This window comes from Aotus nancymaae, unplaced genomic scaffold, assembly GCF_030222135.1.
Source record: "Aotus nancymaae isolate 86718 unplaced genomic scaffold, 86718_ANA_hifiasm-v0.15.2.pri h1tg000007l, whole genome shotgun sequence".
Lineage (NCBI taxonomy): Eukaryota > Metazoa > Chordata > Mammalia > Primates > Aotidae > Aotus > Aotus nancymaae.
This window is the reverse complement of record NW_026988418.1, coordinates 22626348-22645574: the sequence shown is the minus strand read 5'-3', so window position 1 is coordinate 22645574 and position 19227 is coordinate 22626348. Positions and strand designations below refer to the sequence as shown.

At 39.3% G+C, this 19227-nt stretch overlaps 1 protein-coding gene and 1 pseudogene across 4 annotated transcripts in view; both read right to left on the bottom strand.

The window, feature by feature from the left end:
- Positions 1-19227, bottom strand: part of FGGY (FGGY carbohydrate kinase domain containing) — a 428788-nt gene that overhangs the window by 380269 nt on the left and 29292 nt on the right. For all 4 annotated transcript variants that reach the window (XM_012442661.2, XM_012442660.2, XM_012442659.3 and 1 more), the window contains exons 3-4: positions 8730-8841; positions 623-774 (exon numbers count right to left, since the gene is read on the bottom strand). In XM_012442661.2, the coding sequence (XP_012298084.1) occupies positions 623-774; positions 8730-8841 (264 nt within the window). The remainder of the gene's footprint in view (positions 1-622; positions 775-8729; positions 8842-19227) is intronic.
- LOC105710351 (lysosomal-associated transmembrane protein 4B-like) lies at positions 2277-2747 on the bottom strand (annotated as a pseudogene).

Below are 19227 nucleotides of genomic sequence, written 5' to 3'. Positions count from 1 at the left end.
GACATGGACTTATTTCCCACCTCTGCTGCTTTCTCACTGGAATGGCAATTAACCTCTCTGAACTTCAGTAGAAAACTAGATATTAAAAGAATTGATTTTGGATGGCCGGGAACAGTGGCTCACACCTATAACCCCAACAATTTTGCAGGATCACATGAGGCCAGGAGTTCGTAATCAGCCTCGCCTACATAGTAAGACCAAGTCTCTACAACAGAAAAACTTTAAAATTTTAAAAATGATTTTGGAGTCAGCCAGTCTTAGGTTCAAATTCTGGTTCTGTCACTTTGAGTGAGTTGTTTTATCTCTATGAACATTAGGTTTCTTGTCTATAAAACAGACACCCTAAAAAAAAAAACACCACACACAAAAACACTTCATTGGGTTGTTGGCCTTCAAAGAGATAATGTGTACAATACTTGTCACAGTGCCTGGTATGAGTTAGGCACACAAAAACCGGTATGATTTAACTGCGCTGTAATCAATAAAATGGGATCAACCTTCCTCCAAGTTCCTGGGAAAAATCAAAGGGAACCAATTTCAGCAGGGTGCCTGGTACATACAGATCCACAATAAAAGGGATCCACCTATTGTTGGTGTTTTCTCTTAGACTCTATACACTCACCTCTTTCAGCCACAGAAGCTTTGGGGCCTGCATTTCCACAGACATCACCCCCCCGACGTACTGGAGAACGCTGTGCTTGGTCTCGTTGATCCTATTGACCTGACTGACTGCTCGATGGTCCAGCCACATGATGACGTTTCGACGGGAATCCCCTAGCAGAAACGAGAGGGAGATGCAGATAGACACACATTCTATTCCTTCTAATTCGAGGGAACAATTATGGATTCCCAAGACTAAAAGGCTATGTACTTTCTATAATTCTATGTAACAAGAATGAGCAAAGTGAAAGGACACCAGCAAGGCTGATGAGTACACTGTCCCCAGACCTGGAATTTCCCATCCAGTAATGTGTTCTCTGACCATAACCTTAGAATAAAGTGTCTACATTAAAAGCAGAAAAACATCTACTAATTAATTATATTACCATGTATTCTCTCTCAACTTCTTCCCTTCCTTTCTTGTCCCTTCTGTTCTAGAAAAGTTTTTCTGGGCATACATTCAGGAAACGAGTCTATGAAATAAGACTAAGACAAAACTTTCTCTTTTTTTATTTTTAATTGCAAAAGACTTCATTTATAGCACTTTCAATAATGAACCAACAGGAGAGTTGCTGACTTTGGAACATATGAATACACAAAAATCCCTTGCAATTCAGGTAGTCAAGATAATAAGCTCATTCAAGGAAAGCAATCTTCATTTTTCTGAAAACTTTTACATTTTAAAAGGTGACTAGGCGTACTTGGAAGTTCAAAGCAGTAGAATGTACCTTGCAGGGAAAGGAGGAAGAAAACCCTTTTCCATGTTGTTAGGCAAATGTATATCAAATATATCCCAATTCCGCTTGAAAAAGTCAGCTGGATGACCTCCTTGAACCAGGGTAGGGCAGAACACTTAGTAAAAGCGGGCCCTGGGTAGGGATGTGAATCCAGGAGAGGAGCACTAGATCCCATGCAGTGCCAAACACATCCATCCTACCCTCTAACACAGACAAGGCACGTCACCCCACGTCCCTGGACCCGGATGCATGAGAACACTCATCAGATGGTTACTGCTTCCACAGCCTAGTGCTTTATAATGGTCTTAATTTAAGCTATGGGGAAAAATCCTTTACCACCAAGTGCAAACTGTTATTGAACTTAAATCGTAAGGGATGTTATCTGGCAAATTCTTGTAATACATATATAAGGACTTCTATTTACCTAATTAGAACAATGATTACACAACTGACATTCCTGTTTTCGTAAGGTTTTGTTCTCTACACTGGATGGCTTAAAGTTGTCTACTTTCGGTTTTATTTTACACTTTCAAAATAGAGGGAGTAGAGAGAAAAAATGTGACTAACTGCCTAACTCTGAAACCCAGCAGGTACAAAAGTGAACTTCTCTGACTCTGGGTCCATCAGATTTGGAGGAAGTTTCAGTGCCTAGGAAAGGTTATGAAGCCCATTACACCCCGAATCCTACAGAAAGAATTCTATAGCTCATCTATCACAGTGTTCTAGTAAAGCATATGCTGAAAAGTACAGGATTCAACCTAGCATCTGAATTTTTAAAAGTAGCATTTCAGCAACAAACAAGCTTAGAGAACTCATTGCAAAAGTGAAAGAACTATTGCTCAGATGTCAAAAAAGTAAAGCTGCTGCCCTCAGCTCCACTTAGGCAGACACATAAGGTGGCAGCTGCTCCTTGGCAGCACCATTCACAGTGGCATCATCATACAGGCGTAGCAACACCGTATTGTCATTGCTGGTAACGTAAACCAGGACGTCGGAGGAATTCCTGCCATTGATGTACTGGTAGCAGTTCCCAACACAGCTAACCAAGTAACCCTTAAAAGTGAAGATAATGCTAATAAACAGATGAATAATAAGGACCAAACAGGTAGGATTCACTGACATGACATCATCTCTGTAGGGAAAATTAGGAGGCCGTTGTCATACGTATTCCTGAATGGAGTTTGAGTAATAAACAAGCACAGTGATTGCAACCAAGGTGTTCAGGACAAAATCAAAGATGTGGTAACAGAAGAATGGGATAACCCAGGCTGCATGTTGCTTGTATGCTCCGTAAGTAGCCATAGCACATATCAGGGTCATGAGAAGAGAAATCGCAATGGCAATGCACATGTAGTTCCACATAGCTGGGGAGGCCTCAGAATCATGGCAGAGGGTGAAAGGCATTTCTTCCATGGCAGTGACAAGAGAGAATCAACACTTTCTCTTTTTAAGATCTATCTCCCTTAAATATGAATACTTTGATAATATATCTAATAGCTACACAATGGCATTTAACTGCTTATGTACTCACTTTTTTCTGGTCAGTTTAATTAAAATTAGTTCATTTAGGTGGTTTTTTTTACCCCTTCATTTGGTTGGCTTGTTTGCTGGAGTGGGAAGCTCATGAGTTTTGGAATTAGGCAGACCTAATGGGGAACACTAACTCTCTAAGTTACAGATGAAGATATATAATTTAGGAAGTTATTAAACAAAAGATAATGCACATAAAGGATATGGCAAGTACTTCTCAGAAAGTAGGCCCTCAGGAGGAGTAAAGCATAAGGAAGAGAATTTAAAGCCAGCTGGAAAATCCTGCCTCTATCACCCTGTAGCCCACATAGTAACTTGTCTCTCTCCCCAGCCTCTGTTAATTCATCCTGTACTGATGGGCAAGCCAGAAATCCTTTCACAGCCCTCTGACACCTCTGATGGCAAAATGTGCAGAACAGCAATAAATATAACCTGGGAGATTATTAGGGGAAAGAGAAAAGAAACCCAGCAGTTGCCAAGACAGGTATTATATTTTCACATATTATTTTATTTAATGGCAAAGTAACCACAGCACTACATATCTTGCTAATAGCAAATGTTTGTAATGTGTGTTTTTGTGTCTCCCAAACCCTGTGCTAAACATTTTACATACATCGTCTCATTTAATCCCCAAAACAATCCTCTGATTTAGGTTTCTGACCCCTGTTTTTCAATGACAGACTCTTGAAAGTGAAGATGTACCCGATGTCTCAAAGCTAGGAAATGCACGAAGTGTGTTTTGGAACTAAAGCTGCATAGAGAATAGATAAATCAATTGGTAAAATGAATAAATTAGTGTTAGACATAGCAAAATGAACAAGGACACCAGCTGAGATACTTTAAAACACAGAGTCAGCCCTCCACGTCTGTGAGTCCTACATCTGTGGATTCAACCAACCATGGATTGAAAATAAATTTTTTTCATGGATGGTTGCATCTGAACAAGTACAGACTTTTTCTTGCCATTATTCCCTAAACACTATAACAAGTATTTACATAGCATTAGGTATTATAAGTAACCTAGAGATGATTTAAAATATATGGGAGGATATATATAGGTTATACGCAAATATGATGCCATTTTATATCAGGGATTTGAGTATCTGTGGGTTTTGGACTGAAGGAGGTCCTGGAACCAGACCCCCTCAGATACAGAGGAATGACTGTATACTGTTTGTTGCTGTGGGTATATATACATATGTAGTAAAAGCACCAAAACAATATGTTTATGAATAGAAACCACAGCAGAATGGTTACCTGCAGGAAGTGAAAAGCTAAAGTTACAAATACCTTTTCTTTAAATAAAAGGAGGTGAGGCAAATATGGCAAAATGTCATGTTTATCCTCAGAGGTAGGTACATAGGAAGCTGTTGCTTTCTTTACTCTTCCACATCTTTGAAAAGAATTTTAAAAATTAAACCAAAAAAAAAAGCCAATGTAAATGTAAGAAGATATCTAAATAAGGTCATGGGCATAACAAGGCAGGGGCTCAGTTGCTGGTTTGCCTAACTGAAAAGATCTCACCTCCCACGAAAGCTCCATAAACAGTAATAGTAATACTTTAAAAATAGTACAGAGTGTATGGGACCTTCCACAGGCATGTCAAAGAATTTTTTTATAAACAGAATGGTTCCACTGTATAACAGAACTGCTCAAAGCTCTGGTTCTCAAACCTAGTTGCACATTAGTGTTGCCTTGAGGACTTCTAAAAAACTGATGTCCAGTTTTTTAGACACCAATGAACCAGGATGTTTAGACACCAACCACCAATGAATCAGGATGTAGGTGTGTACACATGCATACACCTGCATGTGTGTGGGTGGGTGGGTGAGTATTGAAGGGGGCAATATCAGTATTGTTTCTTAAGTACTGTACAGAACACACCTACAGCTACTTCAAGGCAAAAATATCTGTTGCTAAACTTCTGCCTATAGTAAAGATAGACCAATCAGCTACTACTGCCTCTATATAAAGATGCTCTCAAAAATGTAGTCAGAACAATACAATGAAAATTGTACAGAATCAATACTGTATTAGAATGGATAATTTCTAATTTTCATTTTAGATAAAAACTAAGAAATTAATTTTTTTTTCAGTTCTTATGGAAAACCACAAGTAAATCAATGGAAAGTTCATTTAATCTTTTATTGAGCATCTACTACATGCCAAGCACAGTGCTGGATGCTGGGATATCAAGAAGAATGTGCCACAGTTCTGCCCTTAAGCAGCATATGTTTGCGTGGAGAAGGTGTCTATACTCTGTGTTGATGGCCAGAACAAGAGTATCAGACATGGGAACTGGGAACATGGAGGAGGAGCAGAGAGAAGGCTCTAGTTAACTGAGCCTGGAGCTGCAAAGAAAGCTTCCAAAAGGCAGGAAAGTGTTTATTTAATTCTTCAAACGACCAGCCACTGGCTAGGCAGATGAAGGAAGAGTGAGAAAGAGGTTCTACATGATGCGGCAGCATGGGAAGCAGAACACAAACCCACGAAGCTGTGGTCTTTTAAGAGAATTGGAGGTAGAGCAAAATTTGAGCTATCTCACTTTACCTAAGGGCAGATTATTCATCCATATATTCACTTAATTGATATCTTGCTAAAATACAGGTTTATGTTCACAGAATGTGTTGCAGGCATACATGAGGAGAGAATTTATTATGAATCATCAAAACATCTAAACATCAGGTATCTGATGCACAGGGGAGACCAGATCATAACTCCCTCTTCCTAGCCCCAATTATCACCCTTTGTTCCTCTCCTTCCCAGGAGCTCCTATGGCTGAGATGACACAACCAGGGTGAGGCTCTGAGCTTGGTCAGTGGCAGGGGTAGGAAGCATTCAGCAACTGTGCTGCTGTCCAACCCAAGGGCTGTTCTGATCTTTCTTTAAGGAAGAAGAGTCAAACAAGGAAAGGCAAGCAATGAGACTATTTTATCATATAGCAATACTGTATTTTCTTAAACTATGGTACTTAATTTATTTGTTTGTAATTTTTTGGTTAACATCTAAAGATGGCAATACTTTTTCTGGTCTTATGGGTTTGGTTTTAGGTTATCTGAATGATTAGGGTTATCTGCAATCTTCCTGATCCCACTCTCTGCTCCTCACAATTACTTGCATTAGCCAATCAATAGTTGGTCACTGCCATGCAGGTAGAAGAAGTTTCTCTCTAAAGAACCTTGAAACCACCTTTATAATTCTAATTTCATTTTCTTGCACAGGATAATCCATTTCAGATAAAAAAAATCTAACCTTAATACAATCTGTTGAAAGGCAAGAAACTGATGAAGGGCACCTGCAGCTGGATGCATTTGATGAATGGGTACACTTTAACCTTTTAGGTGGAATAAAGTTATTTCAACACTTATAATTAGAGTGGTAACCTAGCTACCTTTTTAATAGAGGACCTGTTAACAGGAGGCCATTCTACCTACAATGAAGAAAAAAAGCATCCAAAGAGGGTACAGATTTAAGCAAATTTCACAAGGAACTATCTTCTTCCACTTCAAGTGTTCTGTTCCTAATATTTTAATTCTCCATTAATCTGTGCCCAGCGATTCTCTATACATACTAGACTCACTGAGAAAACTCTTTTAAGAAGTCCACACCCTAGCTCCACCTCAAGTCAACTGAATACAAATCTTGGGGGTAGGGCTCATGAATTGACAATGTTTTAAAGATCTCCAGTTGATATTAATGCACAGCCAGAGTAAATAAATAAATAAATAAATAAGTATTTTAGCAGATCAGATAATACAAAATCCTTGAAGCAGGATTCTTAATATCTAAAATTCTACCTAAAATCAGGCTTTCTAACATGGCTCTGTGCTTAATGGAATTAAGTACCTCCCTAACTCTGCCCCCAACACCACCCCACTCATACCAATTGCTCTCCAAGCTTTTAATTTCTGAGACATGACTTCTGGCCTTTACACTCCGCCTCTAAATCTCACTATCAGTAGTAAGAGACAACTGATCTATGGCATCCCCAACAGACAATCACCTGACTTTTACTTAAATAAAGCCCACAAAAGACGTGCTGACAGCCTCCCAAAACGGCCAGGTCCATGGCTGTCCACATCTCGTAATTAGTGAATGCTTGCTGCTACAGAGCTGAGGTCTGCCTCTTCACTACCCATGTTTGGTTTCTGCTTTCTGAAATGGCTCAGACCAAGGCTGCCCTGTCCTGGGCCACAACAGTGCCAACTGAGACAATTTATCACCACAAAGATTAAGAGCCATCCTGATTCATCTTTGAAGATCCAGCATTTGATAAGATAGGGCTTGGCACACAGAAGATGTTAATACATGTGGCAAGAAGAGAGAAAAAAGTGTGTGTGTGTGTGTGTGTGTGTGTGTGTGTGTGTGTAGAAAATGGTCATCATTACCACTCTGTTCTAATCATTCATCTATTTGAGTCCCTGTTCAGCACATAGTGATTATGATTATTTATATGCTCACTTATAGTGAAAAGGGATGCAAATAGATGATCATTTATAGTCATTATAATTATAATAATCACTTTCATACATTAGGTCCACAGAAGTGACCGAAGCATTCTCTTAACTTAAAAAAATTCATCATCTGCTGGAAGAAACTTTTCTGAGTATTTTAGGTATCAATCTCTCACTAAATTGTCACAGCAAAGCTACTGATTCATTATTCAAAATCTTTCAGAGAAGAAAACTGAGAAACACAGAGTTAAGTGACTTGTCCAAGGTGTCACAGCTCAGCAAGAGCAGAGCTACAATCAGAGTCCCTGCTTAACTCTAATTCCACTGGGTACCAATGCACCCTACTATCTCACAGCCAACAGTTAAGAAAGATGCTGCTGCAACAGTGTCCAGAACTAAGGGTTCTCAAACAGAATCTGGCCCAAAATATGTTTGCAATGTCTGTCTTGGCAACAGCTAACTGGCAATGCCTAGAGCTAGCCCCTCCCTTCAGATGGAGCATGCAATTTCCAGTGCAATGCAGGCTCCACTGCTCTCTAATGCCTTCTGCTTATTACAACGTTAATTATCAGTTGAAATTTATCTTCACACATGTGCAGTTGTTTTTCTCAAACCTGGCCTATTACTCATTTACACTACCTGTCTGACTAATGTATTAATTATTACATTAATGTATTAATAGACTTTTGGGTTTGCAACCCCAGTACTAGTGTTACTGGCTAAAATTCCCCAGAAGGGACAACTTTATCTGCTGTGAAAAATCTCTGACGATGGACCCAAGTGGCACTTGACATTTGAAACAGCTCATTTCTGTACTCACAAGTCTCTATTAGGACAACATCATTCAATGTGAATGTCTTTTGGTCTGGTTATTGAAAATAGAGGCCATCTGCTTCTAGTTTCTAGTGTCACATGGCCCTGTCTACCATGTTCCATTTCCTTTCAAAGGACTTGGTTCATCCACTCAAATAAGCATGGAATAGGAGCTTCATATACAATGAAACTGCAAGCACTGACACGCCCTTCCCAGAAAACATCAAAATCACCTGTGTGTTTCAAGGTTTCTCACTCCTAGCTAACAATCTCATGTCCTTCCTTGACCAGGTTCTGTACTGTGGCTCTTGAGTTTTATAAAGCCAAGTTCCCCCAATCCAGCCTCAGCACCACCCCACTCATACCAACTGCTCTCCAAGCTTTTGACATCTGCAACATGATCTGTGTGACCTCATTCTACCTCTAAATCTCACTATCAGCAGCAAGAGATGCCTGTCCTCCTGTTCCACTTGTGTCCATTGGATTAATCAGCCAAGTCACCCACCACTGGGAAAAGGAAGAGACATAGTCTTACCTTCATGGTTGACCGGTAAAGGGTGAAACTGCTTATCCAAAACAACCAGAGAACATGTGGCATCAAACCCAAGTCCTCGAATTTGGTTTAAATCAATCCCTTGTACAACTTTCTGTTTTAAAAACAAACAAAAACATGAAGTAAAACACCAGAGTCTTAAAAGATTGACGACAGTTATAACTAGAAGGAAGGAATGACAGAATAGAAAATAATCTTTACAACATAAAACAGATAAAAGTATAGTATCACTAGAATACCAAAAGATCCTATAAATAAGAAAAAAGAGCCAATCTAATTGGAAATTAAAGCCAGGCATGAAGGCTCATACCTGCAATCCCAGCACTTTGGGAGGCTGAGGTGGGTTGGATTACCTGAGGTCAGGAATTAAAGACCACCCTGGCCAACATGGTAAAATGCTGTCTCCACTAAAAACACAAAAGTTAGCTGGGTGTGGTGGCATGCTCCAGCTACTTGGGAGGCTGAGGCAGGAGAATAGCTTGAACCTGGGAGGCTGAGGTTGCAGTGAGCCAAGAGCATGCCATTGCACTACAGCCTATGCGACGAGAGCGAAACTCTGTCTCAAAAAATAAAATAAAATAAAAATTAAACTTAAAAAATTGGAAATTAAGCAAAGGAATAAAAAGTCGCTTCATAAAATAAAAAGAAATGGTCAAAGAGCATATGAGAAGATTCCCAACTCCAATTAGATAAGTATAAACAAAAAGATACCAAACTATTTGCTTTTCATATTGGCAAAAATATAAAAGATTAATAGTACAGGCTGTTATTGCTTATCTAAAATGCTTATGATCAAAAGTATTTCAGATTTCAGAATTTTTCAGATTTTAGAATATTTGTATATACATAATGAGATATCTTGAGGATGAAACCCGTCTAAATACAAAATTCATTTATGTTTCATATATATCTTACACACATGGCCTGAAGGTAATTTTATACAATATATTTAACAATTCTGTTGATGAAACAAAGTTTGGGTACAATGAACAATCAGAAAACAAAAATGTCACTGTCTTAGCCATCCATGTGTAGTGTCACAATGCCACTCAAAAAGTTTTGAATTATGGTGCATTTTAGATTCTGAATTTTCAGAGTAGGGTTGCTTAACCTATATATAGCAGTGGCAAGACATGCAGAAGAGGACCTTCTTGGAGATTATTCTAACAATGTAATTATTGAGAACAAATTTTGGAGAATAATTTGACATCTATTAAAATTAAAAATGTACGTATCTTTTAGCACAAGTAAGTAGAGTTAGATATAGAAGACGGCTAGCTTCACCACTGCTTAGAATATATATTAAAAGTGAAACAACTATTTTTTATTAAATAAATTATGGCACATCTATAAAATGAAATACTATACAGAATTTTTTTTAAAGAGGTAGAGAGGCAACTTCTGGGTATGGTACTGTGAAGAAGTCAAAAATCCTCTTAGCAAAATAAAACTATAAAACTGGACAAAATCATCAAAAACCACCATTTTGGGGTTATGGAAATTGACCAAAGCCATGTGAAAAATTGAGAAGCATTTTTTTTTTTTTGAAAAATCAAATTTTTGCTTAAAACATTCCCACAAAAAAAAAAAAAAAAAAAAAAAAAACTACAGGTCCAAATGCTTCAGTGGGGAATTTTATCAAACATTTAAGGAAGACACAGTACCAATCCTACACAAACTTGTTTAAAATACACTGAAGAAGGGAAAACTTTCCAACAAATGTTACGTAGCCAGTATTACCCTGACCAAAGCCAAGCAAAGCCATAAGAAAAGGACACTACAGACTAATATCTATCATGAACACAGTAAAAATCCTTAACAAAATATTAACAAACCAAATCTTGCAGCATATAAAACTTGCCTTTATATACAATGACTATGTGGAGTCATCCCAGGAATGCAAGAGTCGTTTAATATCCATTAATTAATTAATGTAATATGCATGTTAACAGACCAAAGTACAAACACCAAATGATCATTTCAACAGATGCAGAAAAAGAACTACCATGCTCCAAATATAATACTCAATAAACCAGAAATAGAAAAGAACTTTTACAACCTGATAAGGAGCATCTACAAAATACTACAATTAATATCATACTTAATGGTAACATGAATGCTTTCCCCCATCAGAAATAAAGCAAGAATGTTCACTTTCACCACTTCTATTCAACCTTATACTTGAGCTTCTAGCCATTGCTAGAAAAAGTAAATTAAAAGCATACAGATTAGAAAAGAAGTTAAAGTGTCTTTCTTTGCAGATGACATGATCTCATATGCAGAAAATCCTAAAGAATCTACAAACTAAAAACATGAACTAATAAGCAATTTTAATAAGATGACAGGATGCAAGACTAACATATAAATATCAACTGGACTTCTACATAATAGCAACTAAGAGATTAAAAACAAAATTAAGAAAATCCCATTCACAATAGCATCAAAAAGTGAAATACTCAGTGTGATGTTCAATATTAGCTATCAACTGGACTGGATTGAGGGATGCCTAGCTGACTAGTGAAGCACTGTTTCTGAGTGTGTCTGTGAGGGTGTTTCCAGAGGAGCCTGATATGTGAGTGAGTGGACTGGGAGAGGAAGAGCCACCTTTGATGTGAGTGGACACCATCTAATCAGTTATGGGTACGATTAGAACAAACCAGGTGGAACAAGGGAGATACTCAGATTGCTTAACTTCCTCCCTCTCTCCCTTTGCAGTGAGGTCCCTTTTTTCCTCCTGCCCTTAGACATCAGACTCCAGGTTCATCTTCCTTTGGACTCTGGGACTTGCACTAGCACTCTGCCTTGGACTCTCAGGCCTTCACCCTCAGACTCACTCAGGATTGAACTGTTGGGCTTCCCTGGCTTCAAGGCTTTTGAACTTGAATTGAGGCACACTACTGGCAATCCCTAGTTTATAGATGACCTATTGTGGAACTTCATATTTGTAATCATGTGAGCCAATTCTCCCATACACACACACACACGCACATATACACATATACATTTATATATACACACACACAGAAACACGTATATATGTATGTATATAATTTGTATTATTAATAGTGGTTGCCCCTGAGGGTGGAACTGCAGTTGGAGGACACAGATTTTACACTTGTTTGTATAATTTTTAAAGTTGTAGAGTAATAGACATCGATTAATTCTATTTTTTTAATTTTTGTTTCTATGGTTTCCTTTATAGAAAAACAACCTTTTAAATCCCACAAAAGTCAACCTGAAAATGTTCATTCTCATTTAGTGAAATCCACCTTAAAATACATAATTCTTCTTTTTTCCTGTTTGGAAATACCAGACATATAATTTAGAATCCAATTTCTTACTATTTAATATGTTCCTCAAACAAGAGCTCCACATAATTACTACAAATGTCCAACAAAGAAAAGCAGTAATATTTTCAAGTAATATTAATAAAGTGATATCATATATTGAACATCTACTGTCTGCCATGTGTTTGACATACATAGTATTTAATCCTTACAAAGCCCTCCAAAAGAAACATTTAATACTTGTTTTTCACAAAAATCAAGTGGGGCCAGGCACGGTGGCTCACGCCTGTAATCCCAACACTTTGGGAAGCCAACGCGGGTGGCAGGCGCCTGTAGTCCCAGCTACCCGGGAGGCTGAGGCAAGATAACTGCTTGAACCTGGGAGGCAGAGGTTGCAGTGAGCCGAGAATGCACTACTGCACTCCAGCCTGGGTGACAGAGTGAGACTGTCTCAAAGAAAAAATCACACACACACAAGTGGATAATTGGGGAGGGAAAGGGTGAGCAACAGGCAAAGAGAGGTTAAGGAACTTGCACTTGTCACACAGCCAGAAGATTGCAGAGCCAGAATTTAAACTTGGAGACTACGTTCTTTCTATTATACCATACTGCCCACCTCTGTCATCAGAGAATTTCCTATTGCCCAAGAGACTCATCCTGTGACAAGGACATGTAATCTAGAGGAGAACATTTGCTACTGACCCATATGTGACTGCTGGGAGTGCCTTGCCCCACAGTACCAGGTGAATACTCTATATGCCTTCACCACACTAATCAATCTAGACTTAGTGAGGACCAAACCCATTCCCTGACAGGCAGCATGGCCTCATGACAATGAGTCTCAAACACTTGAATTCAAATCCTATCTCTGTCATCCTGGCTATGTGACTGAAGGCAAGTTACACAATTCTAGCCATTGCAACTCCTCTCTTGCCTTGCTGGTTCATGTTTCTATAGCATTTACAGGCATGGCTATTCCTGCCTGGAATGTCCTTATAACTTGGCTTGGAAATCACTGGATAGTGGTTAAAATCAGTGGCTTGGGAGTAGAATTCCTGAGTCTGACATCTGTTTCTGCCATTTCCTAATTATATAACTTCGTGAAGTCAGATAAGCAGCTTCCTTGGCAGTACAAAACTAATACCTATACCTGCATCTCCTAATGATATGAGAAATCAGCAAAATAAGGTGTGATGAGCTCAACATCTGGCATCAGTGCACAAGAAGTAGCAGCTTATATTAGGGAAAATTACTTGCTTCAAATCTTCCCACATGGGACACCAATCAATCGATCAGTCAGCCCTAACTTCTACTTGCTATGTAGCCCAATTGGCCTCTGTGCCCAGAAAGTGCGTGCCTGACTTGGGTAAGCCCATTTCAAACAGGCCTGCAGTTAGTCAAAAAAGAACTTGGGTGAGAAAATGTAGATGACTCAAACTCCACACCACAAGGCAGTTTGGGAACAGAAACAAATACAGGATGTGGTGTCCAAAGAGTTTCCTTCTGGTGCAAACTCCACCACTTCTGGGTCAGGTAATTCTGCACTAACTTCATCAACTTTCTGAGCCTCAGTTTGCTGAGTGAGAGATATCTCCCAAGTAAGAATCAAAGGCTTTGAATGGGATCAATGGGGTTTGAAATTACTTTGAAACCAGTAAACCTTTAGAGAAAATGGGATAGGAAACACACTCAATGCCTTATTGTGTTCATGGAATGTTTTTATGTACAAAGCACAGCACGCTTGCTCTCTGTGTCAAGTAAGCACATATAAAAATGTCAAGCAAAAAGAACAGGAATAGACTCAAATCTTTTCTAAGAATCATGGTGGGAGTAACCTTCTAGTAGGAGCAAGAAAAATATTTTCCTCAATCTATTTTATGAATCCCCTCTACAGGCCTACAGAGTGCTCAACATTACAATCATGGCCTTCAGTCACGAAGACTCAGTGTCTCTACCTTTAAAACAGAGACCTCTCATAAGAAACTGGAAGAGTAATTGTGGCATGCATTTAAACCTGATCTGGCTAGGTAGCCACTATTATTTCCCCAGCCTTATAAGGAAATGCCTTATGTTCATGCTCATCCATAGCTGAGGAACACCCTCATTCCCAACCCCGCACCCCACATCATCTAAACCATCTTAGAAAGATGACTGTCAGGGTCACACTACCCAGAAGGCCCTTAGGGCTTGACCTGGTGACCTAAGGATTCTTTTCTATATTCTTATTAATGGAAGAAGAAAGCAGCCTAGTAAGCTCATTCTAACAGCTCGGTATCAAGAGAATTTCCCTGGCTAGAAAGAAAGCACATTGCTCTTCTAAAGAATCCAGAGAAGGAGATCTCTGCAACCTCATTTGGTAACCTGGTCCATGTCTAAAAACTGTCAACTTGTAGCCATGGGGCAGTAAACAAATATTTGGGGAAGGGATTGTGTATCGCTTTGTTCTTATTGTGGGAACTGGTTCAATCCTGCATGTGTTTTAAATCAGCAAGATCTGCCATATTGGGTGGGGAGATGGTGTTTCTTAGAAACCCTCCAAACTGAGAACTGGAGGGTCAGATGCATACCTTGTTTTATCTTTAGCTCTATTTCGAGCAAGAGTCAAAGCCTGGGGCCTCATGGACAGAATCCAGCTTGCAGTAGAGTTCTGAGTGGCTGGTACCGTATTCTTTTAAATCTTGATTTGAATGCCTTTGTCAGCTTTGGAGACATACATAGAGTTATGAAATCACCAGTTCCCTCAGGCTCCATCACTACCTGTTGCCTATACAACTCACTCACTCACTTAGCTGTCAGTCCTTAGCGAAAATAATCAAGACCCTTCTAGGGTCAGGCTGTTCAGGCTTTTCTAGGTACTGGAAAACCAATGGAGAGAAAAATTGGAAAAACAATGGAGAAAAAAACAGTTTATTTAAAACGTGCTCTTTTGGAGATAAAATTTCAGTAGGGACAGACAATAGCCAATAAATCAAATAAATTGCATAGTGTAGATATAGTATACTAGAAAGTGATTAGTCAGGGGGATCAGGAATGCAAGGAAGAGGTAGTTCCTGCAAGTGAGATTTGAGGATATACCTGAAGGACATGAGGAGTGGACCTAATGGAAATCTGGGGAAGAGCATTCCAGGCAGGGGAATAGCAAGCACAGAGGTCCTGGGAGGGGGAACAGCAAGAAGACAAATAAAGCTAATGTTGGGGTGTGCATTACCTGGAAGGCCTTTGAAGGCAATCAATTTTGTAAGAGCTACTCTAGTGACCAGTGAGGTAAAGAGACCCAGTCCTAATCCTTTACCTACATAGCATCCTAGCTTAGGTATGATATTTCCAGTTTATGACGAGGAAATAGAGGTCAAACACTCTCATTTTTGTCAGTGACCCCAACATCCTGCCAAGAATAGAAACTCAAATAGCCTCTACCTCCTTTCTCTCCATTGTCACCGAGTCATTAGGCCTTCCTTCCCAAAGCCTCTCAGTCTCAGCCCTCCTATTCATTCCTCTGCCAATAATCTAATCTAGCCATTTATTATTAAAAATATTATTAAGCATCTATATGTGCCAGACACAGAGAACGTATCCTGAACAAGAGAGGTGTGGTCCCAGTCTTCCCAGAATTTGTAGTTTTAAAAAAAATCTCAGCCTCTGAAACTCCTCAGGATGTCTGCCTCCTGACATCCTTAAATTTAGTTTCTTCTCTGCCAGCCATTCTGAATCTATTGCAAGACTGGTCAATCTCAAACTCAGGATGATCCCAGAGGAGCTCCCCATCAGCCTGAGCCAGCTGTCCCAGCTACCCCTCTATCATCAGTTCCAGCCTCCCTTTCCCTCTTCCTATTAGAAACCATGTATTCTGGCCGGGCGCAGTGGCTCACACCTGTAATCCCAGCACTTTGGGAGGCAAAGGCAGGAGGATCACGAAATCAAGAGAGCAAGAATATCCTGGCTAACACGGTGAAATCCCATCTCTACTAAATATACAAAAAGTTAGCTGGGCATGGTGGTACGTGCCTGTAGTCCCAGCTACTCAGGAGGCTGAGGCAGGAGAATCACTTGAACCTGGGAGGCGGGAGTTGCAGTGAGCATAGATCTCGCTACTGGACTCCAGCATGGGCAACAGAGTGAGACTCCATCTCACACACACACATACACACACACACACACTCACACACATACACACACACACCCAACCACCTATTCTAGCCAGGATTGGATCCTTGACACTCCCATCTCAGTGCTTCTGACCATTCAATTTCTCCAGTTATGACTGTCTTCTCTTAGAGTTTAAGAGTCACTTTTTGCCCTAAATTCTTTCTCAAGTTTTCTTCAGTGGGTATGAGTAGGGAGGTCTCAATTTTTTTTTTTTTTTTTTTGAGATGGAGTCTCATTCTGTTGCCCACACTGGAGTGCAATGGCGCCATCTTGGCTCACTGCAACCTCCGCATCCCGGGTTCAAGTGATCCTTGTGCTTCAGACTCCTTAGTAACTGGGATTACAGGCTCCCACCACCACGTCCAGCTAATTTTTGTATTTTTAGTAGAGACAGGGTTTCATCATGTTGGCCAGGATAGTCTCTAACTCCTGACCTTGTGATCTGCCCACCTGGACCTCCCAAAATGCCCTCAATTTCTTTTGGCCAGTCATTTTTTTTTATTTCATTTTACGTTATTTTATTCTTGATTTATAGAATGATTTTATTATTGGATATCAAAAATGAATGATTCACGAATGAAATGGAGTTTTATGAAAGAAGAGTACAAGGCACTGTGAAAACATTTAATAAGTGTAATAAGACTTAGTTAGAGGTGGTATTGGTAGAGAAAATGCTCCTTCCTTGAAGAATTGACTTTTGAATTAAGATTTGGGGAATCACTATCCAATGGAACTTTCTATAATAATGAAACTGTTATATATCTGCGCTGTTCGGTATAGTAGCCACCATGTGGCTACTCCATGTGGCTACTAAGCACTTGACATTTGCTGGAGCAAAAGAGAAACTGAATGTTTAATTATATTTAACTGTAATTACTGTAAATTTAAATAGCATTGGGGGTCCAGCAACTACTGTATTGCATAGCCTAGGTCTAAGGACGAACAAGAGTTAGATTTGCTGGTGGAAGGTAGGAAGGGCATGCAGCCAGAAGAAAGAATCTGGGTAAAACTTCTGAGCCTACAGGGAACACTGCATGTCTGAGGACATGACAGAAGGAAGGTGTGGCTGGAATGCAGAGAGCCAGGAGAAGCATCATGAGATGAGCCAGGAATGCAAGTTGAGACAGATCATGTAGGGCCCTGAAGGCCATGTTAAGGATTCTGAGTTCTACCTTGTCTCTACAGGCATAGCTCATATTATCATGCTTCATTTTATTGCACTTTGCACATACTGCATTTTTTACAAATTGAAGACGTGTGGCAACCCTGCAGCAAGGAAGTCTATTGCTGCTATTTTGCCAACAGCATGTGCTCACTTCATTAGCATTTTTAGCAATAAAGTGTTTTTTAGTTAAGGTTTGTATTTTTTAGACATAATGCTATTGTACACTTAATAGACTACAGTACAGCATACAAAACATTTATGTGTGCTAGGGAAGCAAAAAATTCATGTGACTTCCTGTATTGAGATATTTGCTTTGTTGCAGTGGTCTGGAACTGAAACTGCAGTTTGAGGTATGCCTCAGGCATATCTGGTATCGTTGTGCTTTGCTTTACCGCATTTTTCAGATTTTTTTTTTTTTTTTTTTTTTTTTACAAATTGAAGATATGGAGCAATTCTGCAAGGAGCAAGTTAGTCAGTGTCATTTTTCCAATAGCACATGTCACCTCATGTCTGTGTCACATATTGGTAATTCTTAACAGTATTTCAAACTTTTTCAATGATATCTGCTATGGTAATCCTTGATGTTACTAATTGCAGTTGTTTTGGGGCACCACGAATTGCACCCATGTAAGATGGGCAAACTTAATAGATAAATGTGGTGTGTGTTCTGACTGCTCCACAGACTAGCTATTCCTCATCTCTCTCCTTCTCATTAGGCCTCCTTACTCCATGAAACACAACAACTTTGAAATTAGGCAAATTAATAACCCTACAATGGTCTCTAAATGGTCAAGTGGAAGAAAGAGTCATAGTCTGTCACTTTAAATGTAAAGCTAAAAATGATTAAGCTTAGTGAGGAAGGTGTGGGGAAAGCTAAGACTGGCAAAAAGGTAGGCCTCTTGCACCAATTAGTCAAGCTGTGAATGCAAAAGAAAGTTCAAAAAGAAAACTAAAAGCGTTACTCCAGTGAACATCTGAATAAGAAAGTGAAACAGTCTTATTGCTGATATGGAGAAAATTTGAATGGTTTAGATAGAAGATCAAACCAGCCACAACACTCCTTTAAGTAAAAGCCTAATCCAGAGCATAGTCCTAACTCTTCAATTCTGTAACATCTGAGAGAAGTGAGGAAGCTACAGAAGAAAAAGTTTGGAGCTAGTGTAAGTGGGTCAGGAGGTTTAAGGGAACAAGCTATTTCCATAACATAAAAGCACAAAGTGAAGCAACAAGTACTGATGTAGAAACAGCAGCAGGTTATACAGGTGATATGGGTAAGACAATCAGTGAAGGTGTCTACAGTAAACACCACATTTTTAAGGTAGGCAAAACAGCCTTATATTGGAAGAAGATACCATCTAGAATTTTCACATCTAGAGACAAAAAGTCAATACCTGGCTTCAAAGCTTCAAAGGACAAGGTGACTCTCTTATAAGGAGCAAATGCAGCTGGTAACTTAAGTTGAAGCCAGTACTCATTCACCATTCCAAAAATCCTAGGGCCCTTAAGAATTATGACTGTCTGTGCTCTAGAAATGTAACAACAAAGCCTGGATGACAGCACATCTATTTACAGCATGGTTTACTGAATATTTTAAGCCTGCTGTTGAGACTTACTGCTCAAAGAAAAGAGATTCCTTTCAGAGTGTTACTGCTCACTGACAATGCACCTAGTCACCCCAGAGCTCTGATGAAGACGTACAAGGAGATGAATGTTGTTCTCAGAGCTGCTAAAACAATATCCATTCTGCAGCCCATAGATCAAGGAGTAATTTCAGCTTTCAAGTATTATTATTTAAGAATTACATTTTGTAAGGCTATAGCTGCCATAGATAGTGATTCCTCTAATGGATCTAGACAAAGTAAAATGAAAACCTTCTGGAAAG